At 47.6% G+C, this 21,628-nt stretch overlaps 1 protein-coding gene across 3 annotated transcripts in view; it reads left to right on the top strand.

Annotated features, from left to right (window-relative positions):
* The window catches only part of MBTPS1 (membrane bound transcription factor peptidase, site 1), a 1,184,166-nt gene that overhangs the window by 1,000,108 nt on the left and 162,430 nt on the right, over positions 1-21,628 (top strand). For all 3 annotated transcript variants that reach the window (XM_069604782.1, XM_069604783.1, XM_069604784.1), the window contains 2 exons: positions 1,191-1,347; positions 17,492-17,616. In XM_069604782.1, coding sequence (XP_069460883.1) covers positions 1,191-1,347; positions 17,492-17,616 — 282 coding nt within the window. The remainder of the gene's footprint in view (positions 1-1,190; positions 1,348-17,491; positions 17,617-21,628) is intronic.

The raw sequence follows: 21,628 nt of genomic DNA, 5'->3' as shown, positions 1-21,628 counted from the left end.
ACTTAACTTATCCCATTGTGTAGTAGGGTGAGGATATATATATATATTGTTACATTACATTCTCACCGCCGTCTCAAGTGTTACTGCTATACAATCTATTCTAAGCATGTGAATCCATGAAAGATCCAATGCTGGAGAAGGGAATAGTTTCTTACCTGTAACTCCATTTCTCCAGCATTGGTATCTTTCATGGATTCACATGCGCCCGCCAACCTCCCCGTATGTAATGTATGTGATAAATTTAACCCTTCCTACTTTGGAAGGGCCGAAATCTGAAGGGGAGCCGCGGGGGCGGGCCTCTTATACTAGCACGGCCTGCGGAGCATGCGTAGGCGGGCCCAAGGAGGACGTAGATGGGACACAAAAGCGTTGAAAGTTTTCCTTTGGAAAAGGCTATATATGTGTACCGAGGGGTCCCAGTCTGACGACGGGGAATATTCTAAGCATGTGAATCCATGAAAGATACCAATGCTGGAGAAATGGAGTTACAGGTAAGAAACTATTCCCTTCCACTACTTTAACCCTACTTTTTGTAGTCTGATGCTTTGCAATCTTCCCATGAGTTTGCAAGTTGTGGCAGAGTGGTAGGGAGGTGGAATTTAAGTGCATGTTACGTAATGCATTACTTTTTACCTTGGCCTTATTCTACCACACTACCTACTTGACTTCACTATGTTTGTCGTGTTGGCTGTACAGTGTGTTAAACAATGAAAGAAGGGAAAGCTAGCAAATATCTTGTGAGGTGGTGCCCATGCCAGGTTTCAGGCCTTTGTATTTTAATGTGTGCAAAAGGGCTCCAATTTCCTCATACACCCAAGGAACTTACTGTGAGTCTGTGGTAAGCTGACAGACCTTTGCTTTTAACATACTGAGTTTTAACAAGTCCACAAGCAAGGTTCAATCAAGAGATGCTCCACATACAAATAAATTGTGCTGAAGGTCTTGCCGAAGCTAAACCTTTCCCGATAGGGGAGGATATTCCATGTCATCTGGTGTTAAAGATTTCCACTGAACAGTTGGTGTTTTTCCATCTCTGTTAGGCAGCTCATTAGAAAGGATCAGTGGCCTCCATCTTCTTTTTCTGTTAAGTGATGTCTGAGTACAGTGATTAAAGACCGGACTGATGATAATATGCCATTGTCTTGGTTAAATTCATTCATATGGCTTGTTCACTTCCTCTCTTGATTCAGGAACCTTGTTGATAGTTGACAGTGAAGAAGAGTTCTTTCCTGAAGAAATAACCAAGCTGAGGAGGGATGTGGACAATGGACTCTCGCTTATGGTGTTCAGCGACTGGTACAACACTTCTGTCATGAGAAAAGTCAAATTCTATGATGAAAATACAAGGTACACTATTTTGGTGGTTGCCTACGTTTACTAGCTTGATGGATTTAACTGACGCCCCCCACTGGCAGATTTTTTCTTAGTGACCGGGTGGTAATTCATCTGAATTTATGGACCTTCGGTGTGGCATCAATGAGGTTGGCTTGGCAGCCAACCTGTACTATGTTGCTATCATACTAGGGGTCAGTGTGACATTCAGAAATTGCTTGACAGGGGAGGTCCCTATATTGGTTAATGAGTGTTTGGTTGACACAACCAATGTCTGGATGACACTGTCAGAATTGTATATTTGGGTCTGCCATGTAGGTTAAATTGAACAGAGCATGTGCTTGGAGACTAAGGAACATCAGGGGAAAGGGGGGGAGGGGAGTGATGTCCAAAGACTAGGGCTTCTCCCTTGTGGAAACTCGTGGTGCTCCTTCCTGCCAAGTGATGGGGGAGCACCTCAGCATACAAATTAGTCTTTTGCTTATTGTATCGGATTCAAACTCTGAGGTATAACACTTGAGGAAGACTGCTTGTGTGGTAGTCCTTATAAAGCCCCTAAAGCAGCTTTGTAGCCATAGGGCTGGAGTGGTTCCATGTAATGCCCCCGCAAAAATATTGCAATGCAAAAACATCGCCATGCAAAAACATCGCCGAAAAATGGCTGTTTTTTGTGGGGACATTATTACATGGAACATGCGGGGGACACCCCCTCAACCCCCGCTGCCCCTGTCCGCATATATATGGTCACCCAAATAATATCGCCACGACTTTTTCCCAGCGATATTATTTACAACGACCATATATATATAGGGATAATATTACCTGATACCGCTGGAGTTTATGACCATGACTTACTGATAGGATAGAGTCTTTGGTTAGGAACAGTGCAGGAAAGGATTACTCTGCCTATAGTGTTAAGTTCAGGGTTCTTAAAAATGTTTACGGAGGATGAGGGTCCATAAGTATTCCTCCTTTATTTAATGTTCAGTGTATGGCTACATTATATGTCGATCAGACTATCGTAGGTCTATATTCAGCCACTAAATTGAATTATTAAGTAGCATCCACGTTTGGATAAAAAAAGAAAACGTGGATCCAGTTTAGCGACTGGTTATCTTGTTTAGTTTATTTGTATAGCGTGCCGAGCCCAAGGGCAACTGGGCACTGATCTTACATAGTTACAGAATGTAAGGACAGTTTAGATACATGAATACAGATGGTACATATAATAAGTTAGGGCAGTGAAGCGACAATACAAGAAGGGTCATCAATACACTTGATAGTTATATACAGAATATTCATAAGCAGATCTAGAAAGTACAATGGTTACAGTGGCTAAACAGGCTAAATAGGCCTGTTAACAGTAACATGGAGTTCACTTTCGTGGCAGTTCGGGATGCTGGGCAAGAAGGCAGTCTTTCACTTTGGCTCTAAATGTCCAAAAGGAGGGTTCAGCTCTGATGACGGTTGGGAGGGAATACCAACATTTATTGTTCCATCCATCCAGGATAGTGCTGAGCACTGATCCCTCATTTCTTCCCAAGTTACTGTTGACTTTTCATCTCAATGAACCTGTAGTCCTTCCCGTGTTCTTTGCCTCTCCCCCGTTCCGCTACAGAGAGCTTTGCATTCACTGGATGTTGCCCATGCATTAAAGTTCTATATTGTGCGCACGAAGGCTTTTCGCAAGACTTTGCAACTCTTTGTGACATTTGGACCGGTTGATGAAGGAAAGACCCTTTCAAAGGCATCGATTTCCAGGTGGCTATCTGGCTGCATTTCCCATTGTCATTGGCTTGCAAACAGGCCGCTGCCAGGTAGACCTAAAGCACATTCCACCAGTGCCGTGGCTACGGCATTGCGGTCTGGTGTTCCCTTGCTCAACATCTGAAAGGCTGCTACTTGAAGGTCCAATGCTCCCCTCCACATTCTATATATTTGCCTTCCTGTTTTCCCACTATTCATTTTTTCACTTGTTTATCTCCTTTTTCCACTATCTTTTCACCATGTTCTGCATTCCAACACGCTCTGGTATGTGACTTATTTATATTTTTTATGATTATGTTTGGATATATTGTTGATTAATTTTGGTTCAGGCATGATGCGTTATACATTGCATTGTTTGCCTTTTTGCCAATTATGTGTTTTTATTATTAACACACCGGTTACATGTATACTTTGTTACCTTATGTAATTTAGACTTGCCCTGATGAAGGAGCACTTTGTTCTGAAATGCATTGGCACCATTAGTCGATTGCGATTGTGGGAGATGGTAGCCGCGTCTTCACTAAGACTTAATTAGTGATTACCCTAAAACTTTCTGTTTTATAAACAAATCACACTTTGATTCAGACTGGTGATTTATTCTACGCAACAAATTTTGTTTACAAATGGAACTTTTTACCACTTGAAACAGTATCATCCTTGTGAATTACACTGTCCCTCTTTGGACAATATACAGAGAGCGGCTACGTGGCCAGGTTTGTTTACCTGGTCTATTTGGACTTCTTGCTTTACGAGTCAGGGTGTCTCCAGACTCATCGAAGCCAGCTCCTGTGAATCTTTTCTAAATACCATCCCAAATCTTAATGCTCATGTAATAATTTCAAGAAATACCAATTTACAAAGTGGTGCCCACTTATTTTTCTTCTTGCTACTTGAAGGTCTACCCACGCATTTGCGAGATTTTACTGCATTGACAAGGATGCCAGGGAGGAGTCCTGTGTCGAACAAGCAGTGCTTCGCGAACTATTTGCTTGAGGTGAATGTTCCAGGGGTGAATTCCATTGCTTCTGTAGAGCTGTACCGCCTCTCATTGGTTGGGATATATGTACTGCTGTGTATTCGTATTCATGAGCATGTGAATCCATGAAAGCTCCCATGTTGGAGAAGCAATAAGTTATTTAACTGTAACTCCTGTTCTTCAGCATGGGGTCTGGCATGGATTCACATGCTCGTGAATATTCTCTGTCGTCAGGCTGGGAATCCTTGGTAAAAGAAAAAAGTTTCACTTTCATGCTGTATTTCTCCTCTAAACCAATCACTGCGCTCTGGCTCTTACTGCCCCCAGCCAATGACTGACCTCTCGCTAACTCCTCCTCTGGCAGCCATCTTCAGATTTTTACAGCACGTTCAAGTGTTGGGAATCCTCGTGTTTTGCTACGTGAGCTGTTCTATGTTTTCACGCTTTTTCAATAAAACGTTTCTATTTCTGTCAGCCTGTGTGCTCTTTTGCTCCTTCGACTGACAAGCAGAGATCTGTTTGTTGGTGAATTTCAACGCCCCTCAAGGGCAAGAATCGTCGAAGTTTCATTGAAGATTCCAGAAGGCCATCGGGCCTACTCCGCACTCCAGACCATGTCGGAATAGAAGAGAGGGGAGTTCCCTTCAAGCTCCGCTCCAACTGCAGAATGTATTTTATAGAGGACAAACACCTCCAGTGCCCCTATTGTCTCCATCCGGATCACAGAGAAGTGGATTGTGAAATTGCCTCGGATTATCCAAGCGAGTTGTGAAGGATTGTCACAGTAGGCTGGTGGCGTGGCTGAGCAGCAGCATGCCCCACCCAGGACCGCCGGTCCGAGGAGCGCGCTTCTTAGTCCTTTGAGGGTGCTCCATCCGTGGGGGTCCAAGACGAGGCCAAACGCTGCAAGTCCATTTCCGTCGCCGCGCAAGCTGGTTCCGCGATGGGCAGGCCGCGCTCATCTTCTCCATCTGCCTCCATCTCCAGCCATCGCTCCAGCTCCTCCCTGAAGAGGAAATCGGCTAACCCGGCAAAGCTATGGGAAAAGCCAAAGAATGTACAGGAAAAGGCAACTGTCCTGCCCCAGAAGGCCCAGGTGGAATCGTTGACGATAGTTGGTGGCGGCCGCCCTCTTCAAGGCCAAGCGGGTGCTGACCCAGTCAAGGTAGCCCCGGCAATCCCCAGAGTGTACCTACCCACGTGGCGGGAGGCCTCGGCCAAGCCAGTGGAGAGGACACTGGGGCAGAGGATGCCATCCCTAAACCTGACCCCTCAGGATGCAATGCATAAAGGGGGTGTGGGGAGGGTAAGAGTAGGCCTCAACCATACTCCAGGGCACAGATATTTGTTTCTCGGATGAGGAGGATCAGGACGTGGGTGGGCGACAACGCTGCCAGAAATGCAGAGGGGGAGGACAGAGATGTTGGAAATGCAGAGTACGGCGCAGGCCCAGTAGGTGTACCGCCCCGACCCCTTGGGGGGGATATATCGCTGGACATTCAACCCTACACACCCTGGTGTCAGATTCAGAAAAGGATGCCGACGACACTGGCCCCGGTGGCCTCGGACCAGCCTGTGGCGAAAAAGAGTTAGCAGCCCCCTACAATGCTGCATCTACTTCCACACATGCCCTCCCCCAGGGACACTGGGACGGACATGTCGACTACGGACACGGACGACATGGCCACGGCGGGCGGTTAGCCGCAACCAAGGGCTTTTCACCCGGACCAGGAGGGGTCGTTCCATGCCATGGTCACCAGAGCGTCCGAACTCTTCCAACTGACGCCAGAAGAGACCAAGAAGGAAGGCATCCTATGCCAACGGCGCAAGGCCAAGAGGAAGACCATCTTGGCGGTGCCTCTCCTAGACGACATTTGGAAGGAGGTCCTAGCTTTGATGAGAAATCCAGCCATTGCCCCCGCCAAGAGGGATAGGCTGGAGAAAAAGTACCGGGTGCCGGAGTCCGCACCCCAGTGCCTACGTTCGCAGCATTCCCCGGACTCAGTGGTTTTGGCGGCAGCGAGAAAGAAGTCGTCTAACCCCTCGTCTTCATCCTCTGGGGGTGTGGCATCGGACAGTGCCATCAAATTGGCCCTGGAAGTTGCGGACACATGGTTCTGACTAATAGGGAACGGTGTCTGCCTCCGATGTCGTGGCTGGCTGAAAGCCACCAACTTCCGTCAGGAGGTTCAGACCAGGGTGCTGGACATGCCCTTCAGGGACAACCTCTTTGAGAAGGCAGTTGAGTCGTTGCAGGCCATTAAGACTGACACAGAGACGGCCCGTGCCCTGGGCACTCTTCAACAACTCCGCCCTTCCTTTCGTGCTTCTGGCGGGAAGTCCGGCAGATCGTTGAAAGGTTTCGACAGAGGGTCCTCTTCGTACCATCTACCCTCCAGGTCCTACTGTCACACTCCGGCCCTGGCAAATGTGGGACCACTGGAGGGATTACTAGGTAAGTGGTAGGTGGTACACTGGAATCTGGTTAACTCTTTAAGTACAGAACGTGAGCCTTACTCGTCCACGTACCTAATACAAGTCACACTTGGTGCATGCTGGGTAGTGTAGTTCTTGGAACACTTTCACACTCGAGGAGAAATGCATACTGGGAATACACACAGTCATCAAAGACCACCTCAACCATCATCTCCAGAGTTTTTCTGCATACTGCTTTTCCCTGGTTTGGGGTGGGCTTCCAAGAGTCCCCGCTGCTGGGCAAACCGCCTTATAGGCAAAGTGGCCTCCAGAGGAGCCCGTCCCTATCTCTTCAAAAAGAAAGGAAAGACCATAAAGAAGAAACCCATTGGTTCTTGGAGAGAAAGAAAGAGTGGAAACCTTGTCTGAAGAATCCTCAGAAGACATCGCAGACACTTCAGGTGAGGAGTGCGCTAGTGAAAAGGGCATAGCTCCTGGTATTAAACCGCTAGATTCTGAGACGTAGAGAGGCAGTTCCAAAGTTTCGCCCCCGAAGCAAGATTGAACCGGCCTGGACGTCGGGCCCCCACCCATGCACCCCAGTGGGAGGCCGGCCGGCGGGCTTCGTCAGGGAGTGGACGATGATCTCAACCGACCGATGGGTGCTGGACGCTCTCACTCTCCCACGGACACTCGAGTTCTAGCACAAGTGTTCGCGGATACCTCTGGTGGCAGGTAGGAAGCAGCACATCCCTCTGCAGGAAGTACGGGCTATGTAAAAAAAAAAGAGGCGATAGAGCTGGTTCCAAAGCGACTGCGGGGCTCCGGAGTCTGCTCCAGACACTTTTTGGTAAAGACGACCACCACCGGCGGCTGGAGGCCCATTCTAGACCTGCAGCTTCTCAACAAATACCTCAAGTCCCAAACATTCAGGATGGTCACGTTGCAGCACGTGCTCGGCCAACTGGAGGAAGGAGACTTCTTGACGTTGCTGGATCTGGAGGATGCATACTTACACATCCCCCTTCAAAAGAAACATCGGAAGTTCCTGTGCTTCGTCGTACATGGAAGGCACTACCAATTCAAGGCCCTCCCCTTCGAACTGAAGTCGGCACCCAGTGTGTTTACGAAGTGCCTGGCACATGTGGCGGCCCATCTGTGTCTACAGGGGATACACGTGTACCCGTACCTGGACGACTGACTCATCCGGGCAAAGTCAAGGGAAGTAGCCATCGAACACACTGAGAGGACCGTCCCCGGCTGCTGACAGATCTGATCCAAAGTCCTGCTTGATACCATCACAGAAGGTGCTGTTCCTGCAGGCCAGGCTCAACAGCCTGGCGGATCCCTCAGAAGAGAGGATAGCGGCCCTGCTGGGCAAGGTGCCACTGCCGTTAGCTCAGAAGAGCATGCGTAGACCATCAAATCGCTGCTCGGCATGATGTGCATCTACCCGATCCGGCACTGCAGGTTGCGGATGCGACCCCTTCAAGAGTTTCTTGACGCTCGCTGGATCCAGGTGTCCGGAAGCTTCGTAGACAAGATTGCTCTCGCCTAGTTCTGTTGAGCAATAAGATGGTGGGACGTGCGCTCTTACATCGCCGCGGGCACAGGATTTCAGAGACCCACCGTGCCAGGAGACTGTCACCACGTACACTTTCTTGGAGGGCTGGGGAGCCCACACCGGACGTCTCCATGCCAGATTCTGTAACTGCTGGAGGAGAGGGATCTCCACATCAATATCCTGGAGCTGCGGACAGTGTTCTGGGCCCTCAAGTCGTTCCTTCCGTCCCTCAAGGGCACAGTGGTGAGGGTCTTCACGGACAACACCACCATGATGTTCTACATCAGGAAGCAGGGGCTCACCAGATCCCCAGTGCTCTCCAGAGAGACGCAGGACTTGTGGCACTGGGCCGTCGACCAAGAGATGATCCTCATCCCCTTTCTTCTGGCAGGAGTCAAGAACACCATTGCCGACTCCCTCAGCAGGGAGATGCGCTCCTGCCACGAGTGGGAACTTCGACGGGATCAGGTGGACCACCTCTTCCGCAAGTGCGGCAGACCCCAGATCGAACTGTTTGCGACTGTGACAAATTTCAAATGCCAGAAATTTCCCTGCAGGTTCCAACAGCCGAGGAGCATGAGGGATGAGTTTTCCTTCCAGTGGGAAGGCCTGTTGCTGTAAGAGTTCTAACCATTGCTTCTCCTGCTGCAAGTCATCAATCAACTCAAACGGTGCCGATGCCGGATGATACTCGTCGTGCCAGCTTGGCTGAGGCAGATTTGGTACCTGGACCTTCTCAGCCTGTCAGTCACCTCCGGTCAAGCTGCCAGTGGTCGCGGATGTGCTCACCAGAGAAGAAGGCGCAATCCTGCGTCATGACCCAGGGTCGCTGAACCTGAGGGCTTGGCTCCTGCAGCCTTAGAGTTCAGGGGGTACGAGTTGCCGGGGGACTGCAGGGAGGTCATTGCCAGGGGCAGAGCAGCGTTGACTCTTAAGTGCTACGGGCAAAAGTGGAGGCGTTTCGCTACATGGAGCCGGGCGCAGTAGATCAGCCCTCTGAGGGTCACGGCCCTGCAGATTCTTCCATACTTATTGTCCTTGGCGGGGCTGGCGCACGCCTCTATCAAGGTGCATCTGGAGGCCGTCTCCCGCTACACCAGGTCTCTAGGACGGTCTTCTCTTTGCTCCCACCGTTATCGTCGAGGAGTTCTGTAAATAACTGTTTCAATCATTCCTGCCGCTGAAGGCGCCCGCCCCGACGTGGGAACTCAACGTGGAACTGACGAGGCTCATGGTGGCTGGCACCCTTCGAGCCAATGCATCAGGCCCCTCAAGTTCCTCTCATGGAAAACTGCTTTCCTTGTGGCCATCACATCTGTCAGGAGGGTGGGTGAGATCCAGGCCCTCTCCTGCAAACAGCCGTTGCTGACTTTTCACGACTCTAGGGTGGTGCTGCGAATGCAACCCTCCTTCATACCAAAGGTTCGGTCGGAATTCCACCTCAACGAGCCGTTGGTGTTGATTGTGTTCTTTCCGAAACCTTGGTCGCCGCTGAGAGGACTTTGCACTTGCTAGATGTGGCTCGTGCTCTGATGTTTTATGTGGCACGCACAAATAGTTTCCGTAAGACGTCTCAACTATTCGTGTACTTTGGTCCTGTGAACCATGGGAAGGCATTGTCCAAGGCTTCCATCTCCAGGTGGCTCTCCGACTGTATCACACACTGTCATCCGTTGACAAATTGACCGCTGGCGGGCCCTCTGAGAGCCCATTCCACCAGAGCAATTGCTGCGACGACAGCGTTCCTGTCTGGTGTTCCCCTGCTGGACATCTGCAGGGCTGCTATGTGGAGGCCCATGCACACCTTCACAAGATTCTACTGCGTCAACAGGGATTCCAGAGAGGAGTCCAGGGTCGGCCAAGGGTGCTACGCAACCTGTTTGCTTGTAGGTGAGCCTGTTCCGGAGGTAAGAGTAGTTGCGTCTGTTGAATCTTGCTACCTCCCGTGGTTTTGTAATGTTGTACTGCTATGTATTCTTTATTCATGAGCAGGTGAATCTGTGCCAGACCCATGCTGGAGAACTACTGTTCTCCAGCATGGGTCTGGCACGATTCACATGCAAACCCTCCCGCTGTCCCCTCTGCGGCTCTTCTTGGTCATACTGCCACTTTATGTGCTTACTAAATCTGAAGTTGGCTGCCAGGGAGGGGCTTAGGGAGAGGGCAGTAATTGGCTGGGGGCAGTATGACCCAGAGCTCAGTGATTAGTTTAGAGAAGAAATGCAGTTTGTAAGTTAAAGTGAAACTGTTTTTTCTTTAATTGAGGATTCCCGGCCTGATGGGGAATATTCATGAGCATGTAAATCCATGCCAGACCCATGCTGGAGAACAATAGTTACAGGTAAGTGACTTGTTCCTTCTCCAGCATGAGCATCTTTCATGGATTCACATGCAAATCTACCTCCTAGCCCTTCATGGCTGCTCTTGGTCCTACTGCCACCTTACGTGCACTTCCAAATCTGAAAATGGCCACCGTGGGTGGAGTTTAGGAGGTCTCTAGTGCCATTGGCAGGGGCAAAGTGATAGCAATAGTCTATATAATTGACAAGCCATTTTTAAGCTTTGAAGCTAATCTGCTTTAGTATTACTGATGAGTCCCAGCCTGATGGGGAATATTCCTGAGCATGTGAATCCATGAAGGATACCCATGCTGGAGAACAGGAGTTACAGGTGAGTAACGTGTTCCTTACAAGGCCAAAATCATTGCACGGGGCCTGCTAGAATCACCTCTGTCGCACATTGATACAACTAGCAGAGGCATGTGCATTAGGGTGGATTTAAGGAGATTGGCCTGGATGCATGCCACCAGGTTTTCCACAGATGTACAAGACAGGATGTTGGTTCTTCCCTTCGAGAGAAATTAGCTTCTCCGTTCCTCCACGGATGAGTTCACCAAAAAGATCACAAGCACTCAGAGGGCCAAGTCCTTTCCTTGGCGTTGCTTACTAAACCAGCAGTGAGGGGGTTTCAATCATGCACAAGGTAGGCAAGAGAGCAGGTCACGCTCGTTTTGGGGCTTTAGGGGCTTCCAGGAGAGGAGATCCAGGCAGCCCGACTGGTCCCCTAGTGCTCACATGCATAAGTACTAGTAACAAGGACTTCCGTCGCCCCTTCCTCAGCATCAGCCTCAGAGCCAAAGAAACCGTGACGTCTATGTCCGGGTCCACAAGTCTCCTGTAGGAGGCAGAGTAGCTCTGTACAAGGAGCAATGGTGTTGCCTTTTTTCAGACCTATGGTTACTTTCAGTGGTTCCAGGAGGCTTTTGTCTTCCTATTCCTCACCACCCTCCCTCGTCTTCCCCTTGTTAGGCAGAAACCTGTGCAGTTCCTGCAGGGACCACTGCAAAAAGTTTAAGACCACAGGAGTAAGCAGTAAACCCAATTAGTAGCAGTCCACACCACCCAGATTTACCTGGTAGCTGTGGCTGAGAGGTCAGACTTCTCTCAAGAAGGGTTAGGCAGTATATAGAGTATACACAAGAGGGCTAAAAATACAGTAGAACAAGCAAACGCTGACCAGAGCTTTGGTATAAAAGTATATAATTATTTATTTAAAAACACACTTATGAAAATACACTGGCACTAATATATCAAGCAAGTTCAAACACAGTCACTATAAGTATATACACCTCCCTAGTTAATTATTCGACAAGTCTAGGTTAAGACGCCACTTATTTAGCAAAACAGTTGAGCGCGTAACCGTAGATGGCACTCCAATAATTCGGTTAAAAAGGGAGAGAAAAGGCAGAGTAGGAAAATAATACAGTACCAACACTTTTAAGAAACCACAGCAAGTCAAGAAAGGCAGGGTCTACTGTAGAGCAAAACGTTCATAGGCCAGACCCACTCTTGGAGAGAGCAAGGCGGAATGTGCCCAAGATCACCCAGTGGAAATGCACTCCGTCTTTGCAGAAAAGTCAAAAAGAGGTTGGCTCAGTTCAGAAAGCCAAAGTTAGCAGGTCTGAGGTCAACCCAGTTAGAAAGTCAAGGATTTAGGGGACACCTTGGACAATCTGTTGCAAGGGAGACCAGGCGGGACACAGTACCTGAAATGGTGAGAAAGCTCCAGCGGTGGCAGTTGTTCCTGGCAGCGGTTGCAAGTCGTGGCTTCAACCAGAGGAAGAGAGGATCTCGACGAGGAAGAAAGCTGGAGGTCATTGCACCACCAGGGAAGAAACCAACCGCGGAGTTCCCGATTAAAAGTTACAACCCTTTTATTCGCGATAGTGGTGAAGCGTGGCTATCCAGCCGCCGGGGTGCTTGGCACAGGCGATTCGACCACGAGACGTCCAGGGAGGCGAAAAAGGCGAAATGGTTGGTCCCACCAGCTGAAAGGGAAGAAGACTCTCCTGGAAGAAGATCTCCTCTGTCGTCGGGGAAGTGGTGAGTTCATACAGCAGGTCTCCACCGTGGTGTCGTCGTAGATGGCTCAGCTTCTCCCCTCTTCGGATTCTTTAGGTCCTGTGGCGACTTTGGAAGTTCCAGTCCCCAAAGCCCTGCTTTTATGCAGAAAACCCCCCATTCAACAGCCTAACTGTCACTCACACATGCTAAGTGGTGAGCTCACTACTGGGCCAATCACACAAGAGTGCAACTTGAGTTGCCAAGGCAACTCAGTCCAGGGTGCCTAATCACCCTCCCACACATCCTGTAGACCCCAGACAGAGTGGCACCATTTGGAGGGCTTCTGTGCAGAAGCCCGCCACAAAATGGAACAAAGGGCTCGACTTGGGTTAGAGTTTCAGAGGCGAACACAAACGCCATTTTAAAACCTAGTCCTGGCAAAAAGACCCAACCGGGGAATTAATATTAAATAAATAACCTGCCGGTATCTTTAACATTGCACCAAAAAGTGGTGCGTTTAAAATCAATGGGAAAATCCCATAAGAAATATTCCGGTGGAATATTTTGCGTGGTATCCACTGCCACCAGCCAGAAACTCAACAAGGGGGGGACTGGACAGTGCCCCCTTGGAAAACAGACCCAGGGGCAATCGAATTACCCCTACCAGTACTTCCACAATATGATGGTTTGTACTGGTTCTGTTCACAATTTGAGACTAGTAAAGCCAATGGTGACTTTACATGCCCTGGGAGACAGTAGTCAGTCCCAGGGTATGGAGTCTATGTTTGGGGGTAACTATGACACCCCTGTGTTACTGCACTGAGGGTGCTGGGTAACACACATACCAAAAACACATGAAGCCCTATGGAGTAAAAGACCCCATAGCCCATAAAACACACTTGCAGTCAAAGGACATTCTCAAATCATGCCTAAGAGTGGGAGAAAGAGTCTCACTCATAGCAGGAGAAAAAAAATAAACCCCAAAAAATCCAACAAAGGTGCTGGCGGACTCACTAGGTTTGGGAAATTAGCCTTAACAGAGAATTCTCCCTAACACCCCTAACCCCTTTTAGGTAAGGTCTCCAGCACTGCTCAGGAAGGTTAAGAGCTTGGCCTAGTCCCAAGTAGTGGATGAGGTGCCTGCAGTGGAATCAGGCGCATGGGATTCTACTCCAGGTGGGACTGACAGTGGTGTTGGACCGATCATTCTTCAGTCTCAATCTACCCCTACAAAAGTTCAAAATGGTAACACCAGCTCAGATTGTGTCTCTGTCCAGGAGATTAGCTATGTGCCCTGGACCGGAAGGACGCATATCTTCACATGCGAATTTGGCACCCACATCGGAAGTTCCTATGATTCTCGATCATGGGCAGGCATATTCAGTACAGGGTTCTCCCTTTTGGCATGAATGCTGCACACAGATTATTCATGAAAATCATGAATGCAGTCGTCAGTCTGTTGATGAACAGGGGGTCAGCAAGTCTACTCCTATCTCGACGACTGGCTCATCAGTGCAGACTCGCCCCAGGAACCGTCGGACAATGCAGACCTTGATAGATATTTTGTTGAAGTTGGGATGCTCGATCAATGCGAAGAAGTAGAGTTTCTCACCTACTCAGCTTACCTTCATCGTCTACCAATGGAACACGTAGCAGGCCAGGATTGTTCCTACCCCGGAGAGAAGAAAGGATATTTTGGCAGCAGTGAAACACTTTTTGACAAACCATTGCATGGAGGTGTGGTGGTATCACAACCTGTTGGGGCTTCTAGCTACATGCATTTTATCTGTTCACCTGGCAAAGCTCAGAATGAGGAGGATTCAAGAGACAGGATCGCAGTCAGCCAGGATCGATATTCTTCCAACCCCTCAAGGAGATCTCTTGTGGTTGCGAGAGGATACCCATCATAATGTCAGGAGCCCCTTTCCATATCCCACCTCATTCAGTGGCGATAACCACTGACTCCTCACTAGAGTGGTGGGGGTTACATTTGAGGCACTCTTGCCTCACGGTTTGTGGTCTGTCAAAGACCAGGAGAGGCACATAAATTACATCAAATTAAAAGCAATCTTTCTGGCACTGAAAGCATTTGTCCTGAAGCTCGAGGGCCGTGTGGTGCTAGTTCTTATGGACAGCACAACATTGATGTTTAATGTGAACAAGTAGGGGGGGGTGCACGTCTCCCCTCCTGTGCAGCCTAGCTATGCAGCTGTGCGAGTGGGCAGTGGAGCAAGGCTCTTGGATAAAAACAGTCCACCTGCCAGGCCAGGACAATTCAGAAGCAGACAGGATCAACTGGCTGGGCTCTGCCTCTTACGAGTCAGTGATAAACATGCCAGCTATATAGGGCTTCAGGATGTGGAGACAAGCAGAGATAGATTTTTTTGCTATGAATAGCAATTCAAAATACAGCAGACTTGCCTCATGGAAAGGCCAGGAGAGAGGCTCTGAGGGAGACGCATTCCAGGTAGATTGGTTGATTAGGACATGCCAAGCATTTCCCCCAGCACCTGTGTTGCAGAGGGTGGTCAACAAGTTCAGAGCATCCAAGAATTGCAAGCTGATCCTTCTAGCTGTGCTCTGGCCCTTCCGGGCATGTTTCTCCAACCTCAGGAGGCTAGCCTGTCGGGGTCCTCTAACTTTGTAAATGACGGAACTGACATTTCAACAGCAAGGCGCTCACCCGAACCCGCAGGCTTTGAGCCTTGCAGCTTGGTTCCTGAAAACCTAAGTTTGGCTCATCTTGAGCTTTCTGAGGACAATTTAGGCATCGAGGATGAGGTTAGGCAGTACAGGAGTAAGTGATAAGGTTTTATCACTGGACAAATCAGAATGGTGTGGATCCCTTAAACTGCTCTCTAGACAGTGTTCTTTCATTCTTGTCCTTCATGGCTCTGTCGGGAGTTCAGGTAGACACATGCAGGTCATACTTAGTGGCCATCGGGGCCTATAGGAATTCAGATCAGCTGGTCAGAAGAACCCTAGAGGGTGGTCTTAGCAGCTCTGGCGCATAAGCCGTTTGAGCCCATGGCTTTGGCAGACATTGAAATGGTGAATCTTAAGCCCATACTTTTAGTTGCAGTTGCGTTAGCCAGGCGAGTGAATGAACTACAGGCATTGGCTGCTACTGAACTATTTATCATGTTTTTCAAGGATAAAGTGGTACTATGCAGACACATTCGTTCAACCTAAAAAACTCTCAATTTCATATAAATTAAGAGGAGAGTATTGCCCACGTTCTTCCCCATCTCTCAATCACAGGCAGTTATACACTGCCTCGATGTTAGGTGGGCACGGAAGTTCCATTTAGACAGGAAAAAACTCTTCAGAATGTCAGATGCACGGTTTGTGACGTTTGCTGGAATGGCTCCAGGAGGTCAGGTATCCAAGGCATCCATTGCTAGTTGGATGTTGGGGTGTATATCGGAGGCGTACCAGGTGCAAGGAAGGCTGCCTCCTCAGGAGGGTATTACAGCTCATTTCATGAGAGCAAACAGCGGTTGCTTATCAGAGGCACGTCCTGTGGGAAGTGATGAGCAAAGCAGCAACCTGGGCTACCCCATCAGCATTTCGTCAGCATTACTGTCTGGACGTCGGCTCGCCGGAGGATGCAGCCTTTGGCCAGGCGGTGCTCCGAAATGTATTTCCATGTGGATTGTTGGGGTTCTCCCCCTCCAGTTAGGTCATGATGCGTTGGAATTGCCCATACAGTATGGAGTAAAGGGTATGAGACGTAGGAGTAAGAACAAGCTACTCAATGTAGTGACAACTGTACTCCTGGTCCATAGTTCCCTTTCCTCCCTAGGCCCCACCCTCCATCTCCCTCACTAAGTAATAAAGCGTAATTAGGGCAGTTGTTCCTGATGCGTGTCAGTGTTTGGCGCTGTGTGGCTTTGTTGGTGTGCGCGGTCACGCCTATAATCGTGTGCGCACATTTAATAAATTAAATACATTTAACGGGGGAAGTGCTGATGTTTGCTGTGCAAAAGTCTCTGTGCCCGTCCCTGTACCGTATGGAGAAAAGGGGACTATGGATTTAGGAGTACAGTAGTCACTATGGTGAGTAACTTGTGCTTATGCCCATTAACAATAGGGTGGTTCTAAGAGTACACTCAACGTGATGTCACCTTTACCTCATCAGGCAATGTAATTGCTTGCATTAAGACTCTCCAGTCTGCAACAGAAAGCGGCATGCTTAGATGTAGCTTTAGTACACCCTTCGAAAGACTATTAGAGTAAAAATGTTAGATTCCTTTATAGATAGTACAACTTGTCTGCTTTACCATGAACCAGAACACCAATTGTGCCATCACCTAGAGCACATGGAACTATAAAGAAAGTAGAAGGCATTTCTTTTTTTTTTTTTACTTGTAGGAATCCCTTTGTTGCATAACCTATGTAATTCAGCAATGTAGAATTCCTCAGGGTCCATTCTTTCCCAGATACTGATGTTGGCAGAGTAAAGGGTTCAGACAGGAGGGTAGTCGCTCCAAGTGTAGGGTTAGTGTGGATGGCCTATTAAAAGGTTAAGAGTTTGGCTGAAGACAGTAAGGCATTTTGCACATATCTGGTGCTCCTTTTGACCACACAAGGTGCAGCCACGATACATTACTGTACCAAGATGCATACTATTTCTGTTGATGCCTTCCATTGAAGAACAAGCAGCTTTGAGAATATTCTAGTGGATGGGTTTTTAGCAATGTGGTGTCCTTGAAAAACTATAAAATACAAATATGTTGGCGTCCTGTAGGGGATTTCATTGAGTTTTCCACATATTTCATCAATTTCCAAGAGTAGCAGTTAATGTAAATACTGGTTTGAGGTTGGCCTGTGCCATTGGTTACAATTACTGAAACGTATTGATGATCGTATTGCAAGGGCAGTAGGCACACAATTATTTTGTAAGTGTTGCTGGAAAATTCAGAAATTTGAATGTTCTTGGCTTGGTGATCTCAGTAGTCCAGTTTGCACTTAAATTACATAAAAGTATAGTTTTAACAATTGCCTGTTTTATATATCTTGTAATAGACTTCATAGCTAAAATAATCATTATAAGGTTGCAGTTAAGTAACTTCTTCTTGTTAACCCACATAGGCAGTGGTGGATGCCGGACACTGGTGGTGCTAATATCCCAGCTCTAAATGATCTGCTGTCTGTGTGGAATATGGCTTTCAGTGACGGTCTGTACGAAGGAGATTTTACCTTGGCAAGCCATGACAGTAAGTATTGTGACCTTATGGCAATTTTACTTAATGTACCTTTTATGTTTCCATTGATGCTCAATCCCCCTTTGAAGACCCTGTTTCTATAACAATATTACTCGATTTGGGTTTTCCTAGCACTACCTGTAGGGTTCAGGAAGATTAATCTACACCTCGAATGCAGGCTTTCTTGGTGTATGTCACGAATATCCAAGGGGTGACCTTGGATGAACAGACCAGCTTATACTCTCAAAGGCTGGGTAGAGAAAAGGTACTGGGAAGCATACTATAAATCAATATCCACACATTGGATGTATTAAAATATGATTGTTTTATAGCTTCTGCTGATATGGTAATACAACATGTTACTGATGTGCGCTTTTTAGGATAGGCTTTCCTTAAAAGTCACTAATTGGTCTGAAAAGAGTTCAGATGCTGTGTTTTTAATTATGGATCAAGGGTGAAACCAAAATGGAAGGCTGCTGTCATGGCTTCCTGTAGCAAATAGAATTTCCTTTCGGCATCTGACACTATTCCATAATTGCTTGTTTGGTCGTAGCCCGGCATGCTTATCAAAATGTTTGAACTGGCTCCTGAACTGCAGGATCCTGCATTCCAAAAACCGCAGTCTCCTAATGGTTCCCAGAACAAGGCTGTCTTTAGTGACCAATTGTGCTTTTTTCTCTGCTGCTTCAAAACTTTGGAACACCTTGCTCCCTGATTTAAGAGGCATCACTTTGCTGGATCTTTTTAAATGGTCTCTGAAAACCTATCTTTTTGAATAAGGTTACTTCTTTGGCAATTCTGTTTTCCTCCTATGCTATTGCTTACGTTTATTATCTTTTCTGCGCCACTAAGCCTATGGGCCTACTTCTGGGGCAGTATTAATAGTATAATATAAGCTAAAGAAAAGGTAAATAGGAGCTTTAAAACATTAGATGGATTTAGCACAAGTTATGGTCGTGCTCAGCCTGTGCCCTATGCTTTTTTTATGGCGGCAGTGTTTGCCGATGTAGCAGAGCATCCCCGGCAAGCCTCCAGTTGGAGTGAAAAACCTGGAGCTGTCAATTGTTGTTCAATGAGGAAGGTGCAAGATATGCAGGTTGGGTGGGTCTTTGCCGTGGAATATGACACAAGGACCCTAGACCAAGTGGAGGAATTATGTGCAGCTGCTTCAATGTTGAGATTGCAGCCTCTGAGGAAACAGCATTGCAGGCAGAGGCTGAGCAGTTCTCCAGCATTGTATCTTTCATTCGCATGCTTTGACTATTCCCCGTCTTCAAGCTGGGAAGCCTTGGTTACCTATTTTGTACTTCTATTTAAAGGACAAGGCATTATGTAGTCCATCCACTTGGGTTTGGATCATTTTGACCCCAGCACCAATGGGATGTCAAGTACTCTGCTCCAACCCTGAAGGTCATGTTCAGAGTCTAAACGCACGTTGTGCTTGGAGGAATCCCTCTGGATTCTCTCCTTCAGAGAAATCCTACTACACCACAGATCATTTTCTTTCCAATATATTTGTTAAACATGTTGGCTTAAAGTCTATCCAGGACACTGTATATAGTGCCTACACCCCCATATTATGGAGGACTGAGATTTTCCATGTTTTCAGTTCCAAAACTATTGAAGACAGATAAGAGATGCCTGTTTTGCCAGATAAATAAGGGAAAATTCCATTCTCCTAGTCCTCTGAGTGCGGCTATCCCTACCTCCAGAGAAAATAAATCCACAGGCTAGAAAACATCACATTTAAGGAAAGACCCCACAAATTGGACAAAAAGGAAGATTTGTACTTACTACAGGTCAAGACAAGCACAAGAAAACAGACGATGAGCGCATTGAAGTCAGCCACTTCTCAAAGACTAAAAATGGTAATTCACCGTCGCTGAACATGACTAAGGCTCCATGGTTGAAGGGTCAGAATGCCCCAACCACAGACCTTCGTCGATAACCACTTCAACAGTGCACCAATCGTGGACTGCCTTGCAAGCGAAGGCAAAACCACATCCATCGTCCGTGACCTCGACTGCATTGAAATCTGTAACTTGCCCATCAGCGACAGCTTTCACACCTTCTCAGTCGTCGACTCCATTGAAATGTCCGTCGGCTAAGAAAACACAACCTAATTTGGCATCACTATCAACGGTGCCCTTGTCTAGGCACCAATGGACAAACACAACAGAACAGTCATTGATAACCCCATTCGATAACATTATTGACAAAGCAGTTGATGAAACTGAAGCGAACAGCGTAGCCATCGGCGGTGCAAGCATGGTCAATGACACCTCGACGGCGGAATATATAGCCGTACAAGTGAAACCCTTGTTGACTATCGCAAGGAATCCTCATTGATAGCTTGGCAAACAGGCTTTTCGCTGGTAGAGACAATGTCACCTAAAGACCAGACTGAGACTGAAAAGCGAAGACGCTCCCCGGAACACGAACAAGAGGGAAGAAAAGAAGACCATTACCAGAGACTGGTCTCACTAGTCATCGTACCAGACATTATGCCTACCAAATTATGCAGCATCGCATAGGCAACAGAGGGCCTCTCGCCCAGATTTTCTATTTCAGATGACGTAACGTATGGATATGCAGCTTAGATCACGGCAAATTCCTCAGGTCACGCAACATTAGAACAAGGGCCAAAGCAGCCACCAGCTCCATCTGTGCCACAGTACCCATCGCTTCTTTTGCTACCTCCACTACCATTGCCTGAACCTGCAGGGCAACCACAGAGGATACTGTCAATGCAGGTTCTTACATCACGGCAAGCATTAGTTTCTTGAGTTTAGCAGATGCATCCTGCTGACACCAAACCAACTGGCTGCACCACAGGAATCGACACCTTCTGCTCTGATGAATCTATTGCAAAGCCTAGGGCAACCTCAGCCTTTAAGGTAAAAAAACACTACACCCCTTCGCATACATGTAATAGAAATAACACAACACCACAGTACAATACACCATTCCCAGCAGATCAGGTAAAAAGTGAATTGACCCATTCCGAATCTGATACAGATCCAAATCTTATTGATTTGTTATTGGTACCATCTATAAATGACAGAGAGGAAGACGGTGAGCCTAAGCATGACTTTCCAGAAAACCCCCAAAATAATCCCCTCCCAGATGAAGTGGGTCATTCCATACCATGATTACAAAAGGTTGGTAAACATTTGAGCTGCAGCCAGTGGAGGATAAGGACTGTTTCCTGTTCTACCATATAAGAAGGCACAGGAAATCTCTGCAATCAGTACCAATATTGGACCATTTATGGGAGCAAGGACTCCTGCTGATCAAGTGCCCCTTTTTGGAACCAGCAATAAAAGGTTGCCTAAAGAAAAAGTAATGAGCCTCCAAGTATACACCCATATGTCACACTAGCCACAGCCCATTCCAGAATCTGCAGTGTTTGGAGCAGCCCAATGAAAGGCAAACACCATTCAGCCAACTGCTCGGTTTCTCTAGAAAACGAGACACGAAACATGAATGCTTTCAGTAAAAAGATGCTAGCAACAGGAGCCACCACTATGAAAACGGCAAATTCCTTGGCAATTATGCCACGGTACGATAGTGAAATGTGGCACATAGCGCCACAAAGAAGTGGAACTCATTACCACTGGCACTGAGATCTGAGCAATCTTACTAGACCTTTTGCAAACATCTCAAGACACTGCTCTTTGCCAAGGCTTCTTCCCATGGCTGAGTTCCGACACCTATAGTTGATTCTGTTAGGGAGTATTTTCATTTCTTGTGCCAATTCCCCGGAACCTGAGACCCCCCCCCCCCAGCACTTTTGCTGGACTTCGGGGATTTTTTTTATTTGGTCTCCTGAGTGGGACTTTTTACCACTCAATATGTTTGCTCTTATATGGGAACCCTGTTTTACAGCTGCTGTAATTCTTTTTACTTTAATTGAGTTATGCTTTCCTCCATCTATTTTATTACAGGCTGTGTTGCTGGGTAGTCCCTTGGGCGTACCTTTTTATTTCTTATTACTTTTCCCTGAGAAGTACTGTTTCTAAGG

The sequence above is a fragment of the Ambystoma mexicanum genome, chromosome 1p, assembly GCF_040938575.1.
Source record: "Ambystoma mexicanum isolate Mex_15411 chromosome 1p, UKY_AmexF1_1, whole genome shotgun sequence".
Taxonomy (NCBI): Eukaryota; Metazoa; Chordata; class Amphibia; order Caudata; family Ambystomatidae; genus Ambystoma; species Ambystoma mexicanum.
Note: the sequence above shows the minus strand (reverse complement) of the source record. Positions and strands in the feature narration are given on the sequence as shown.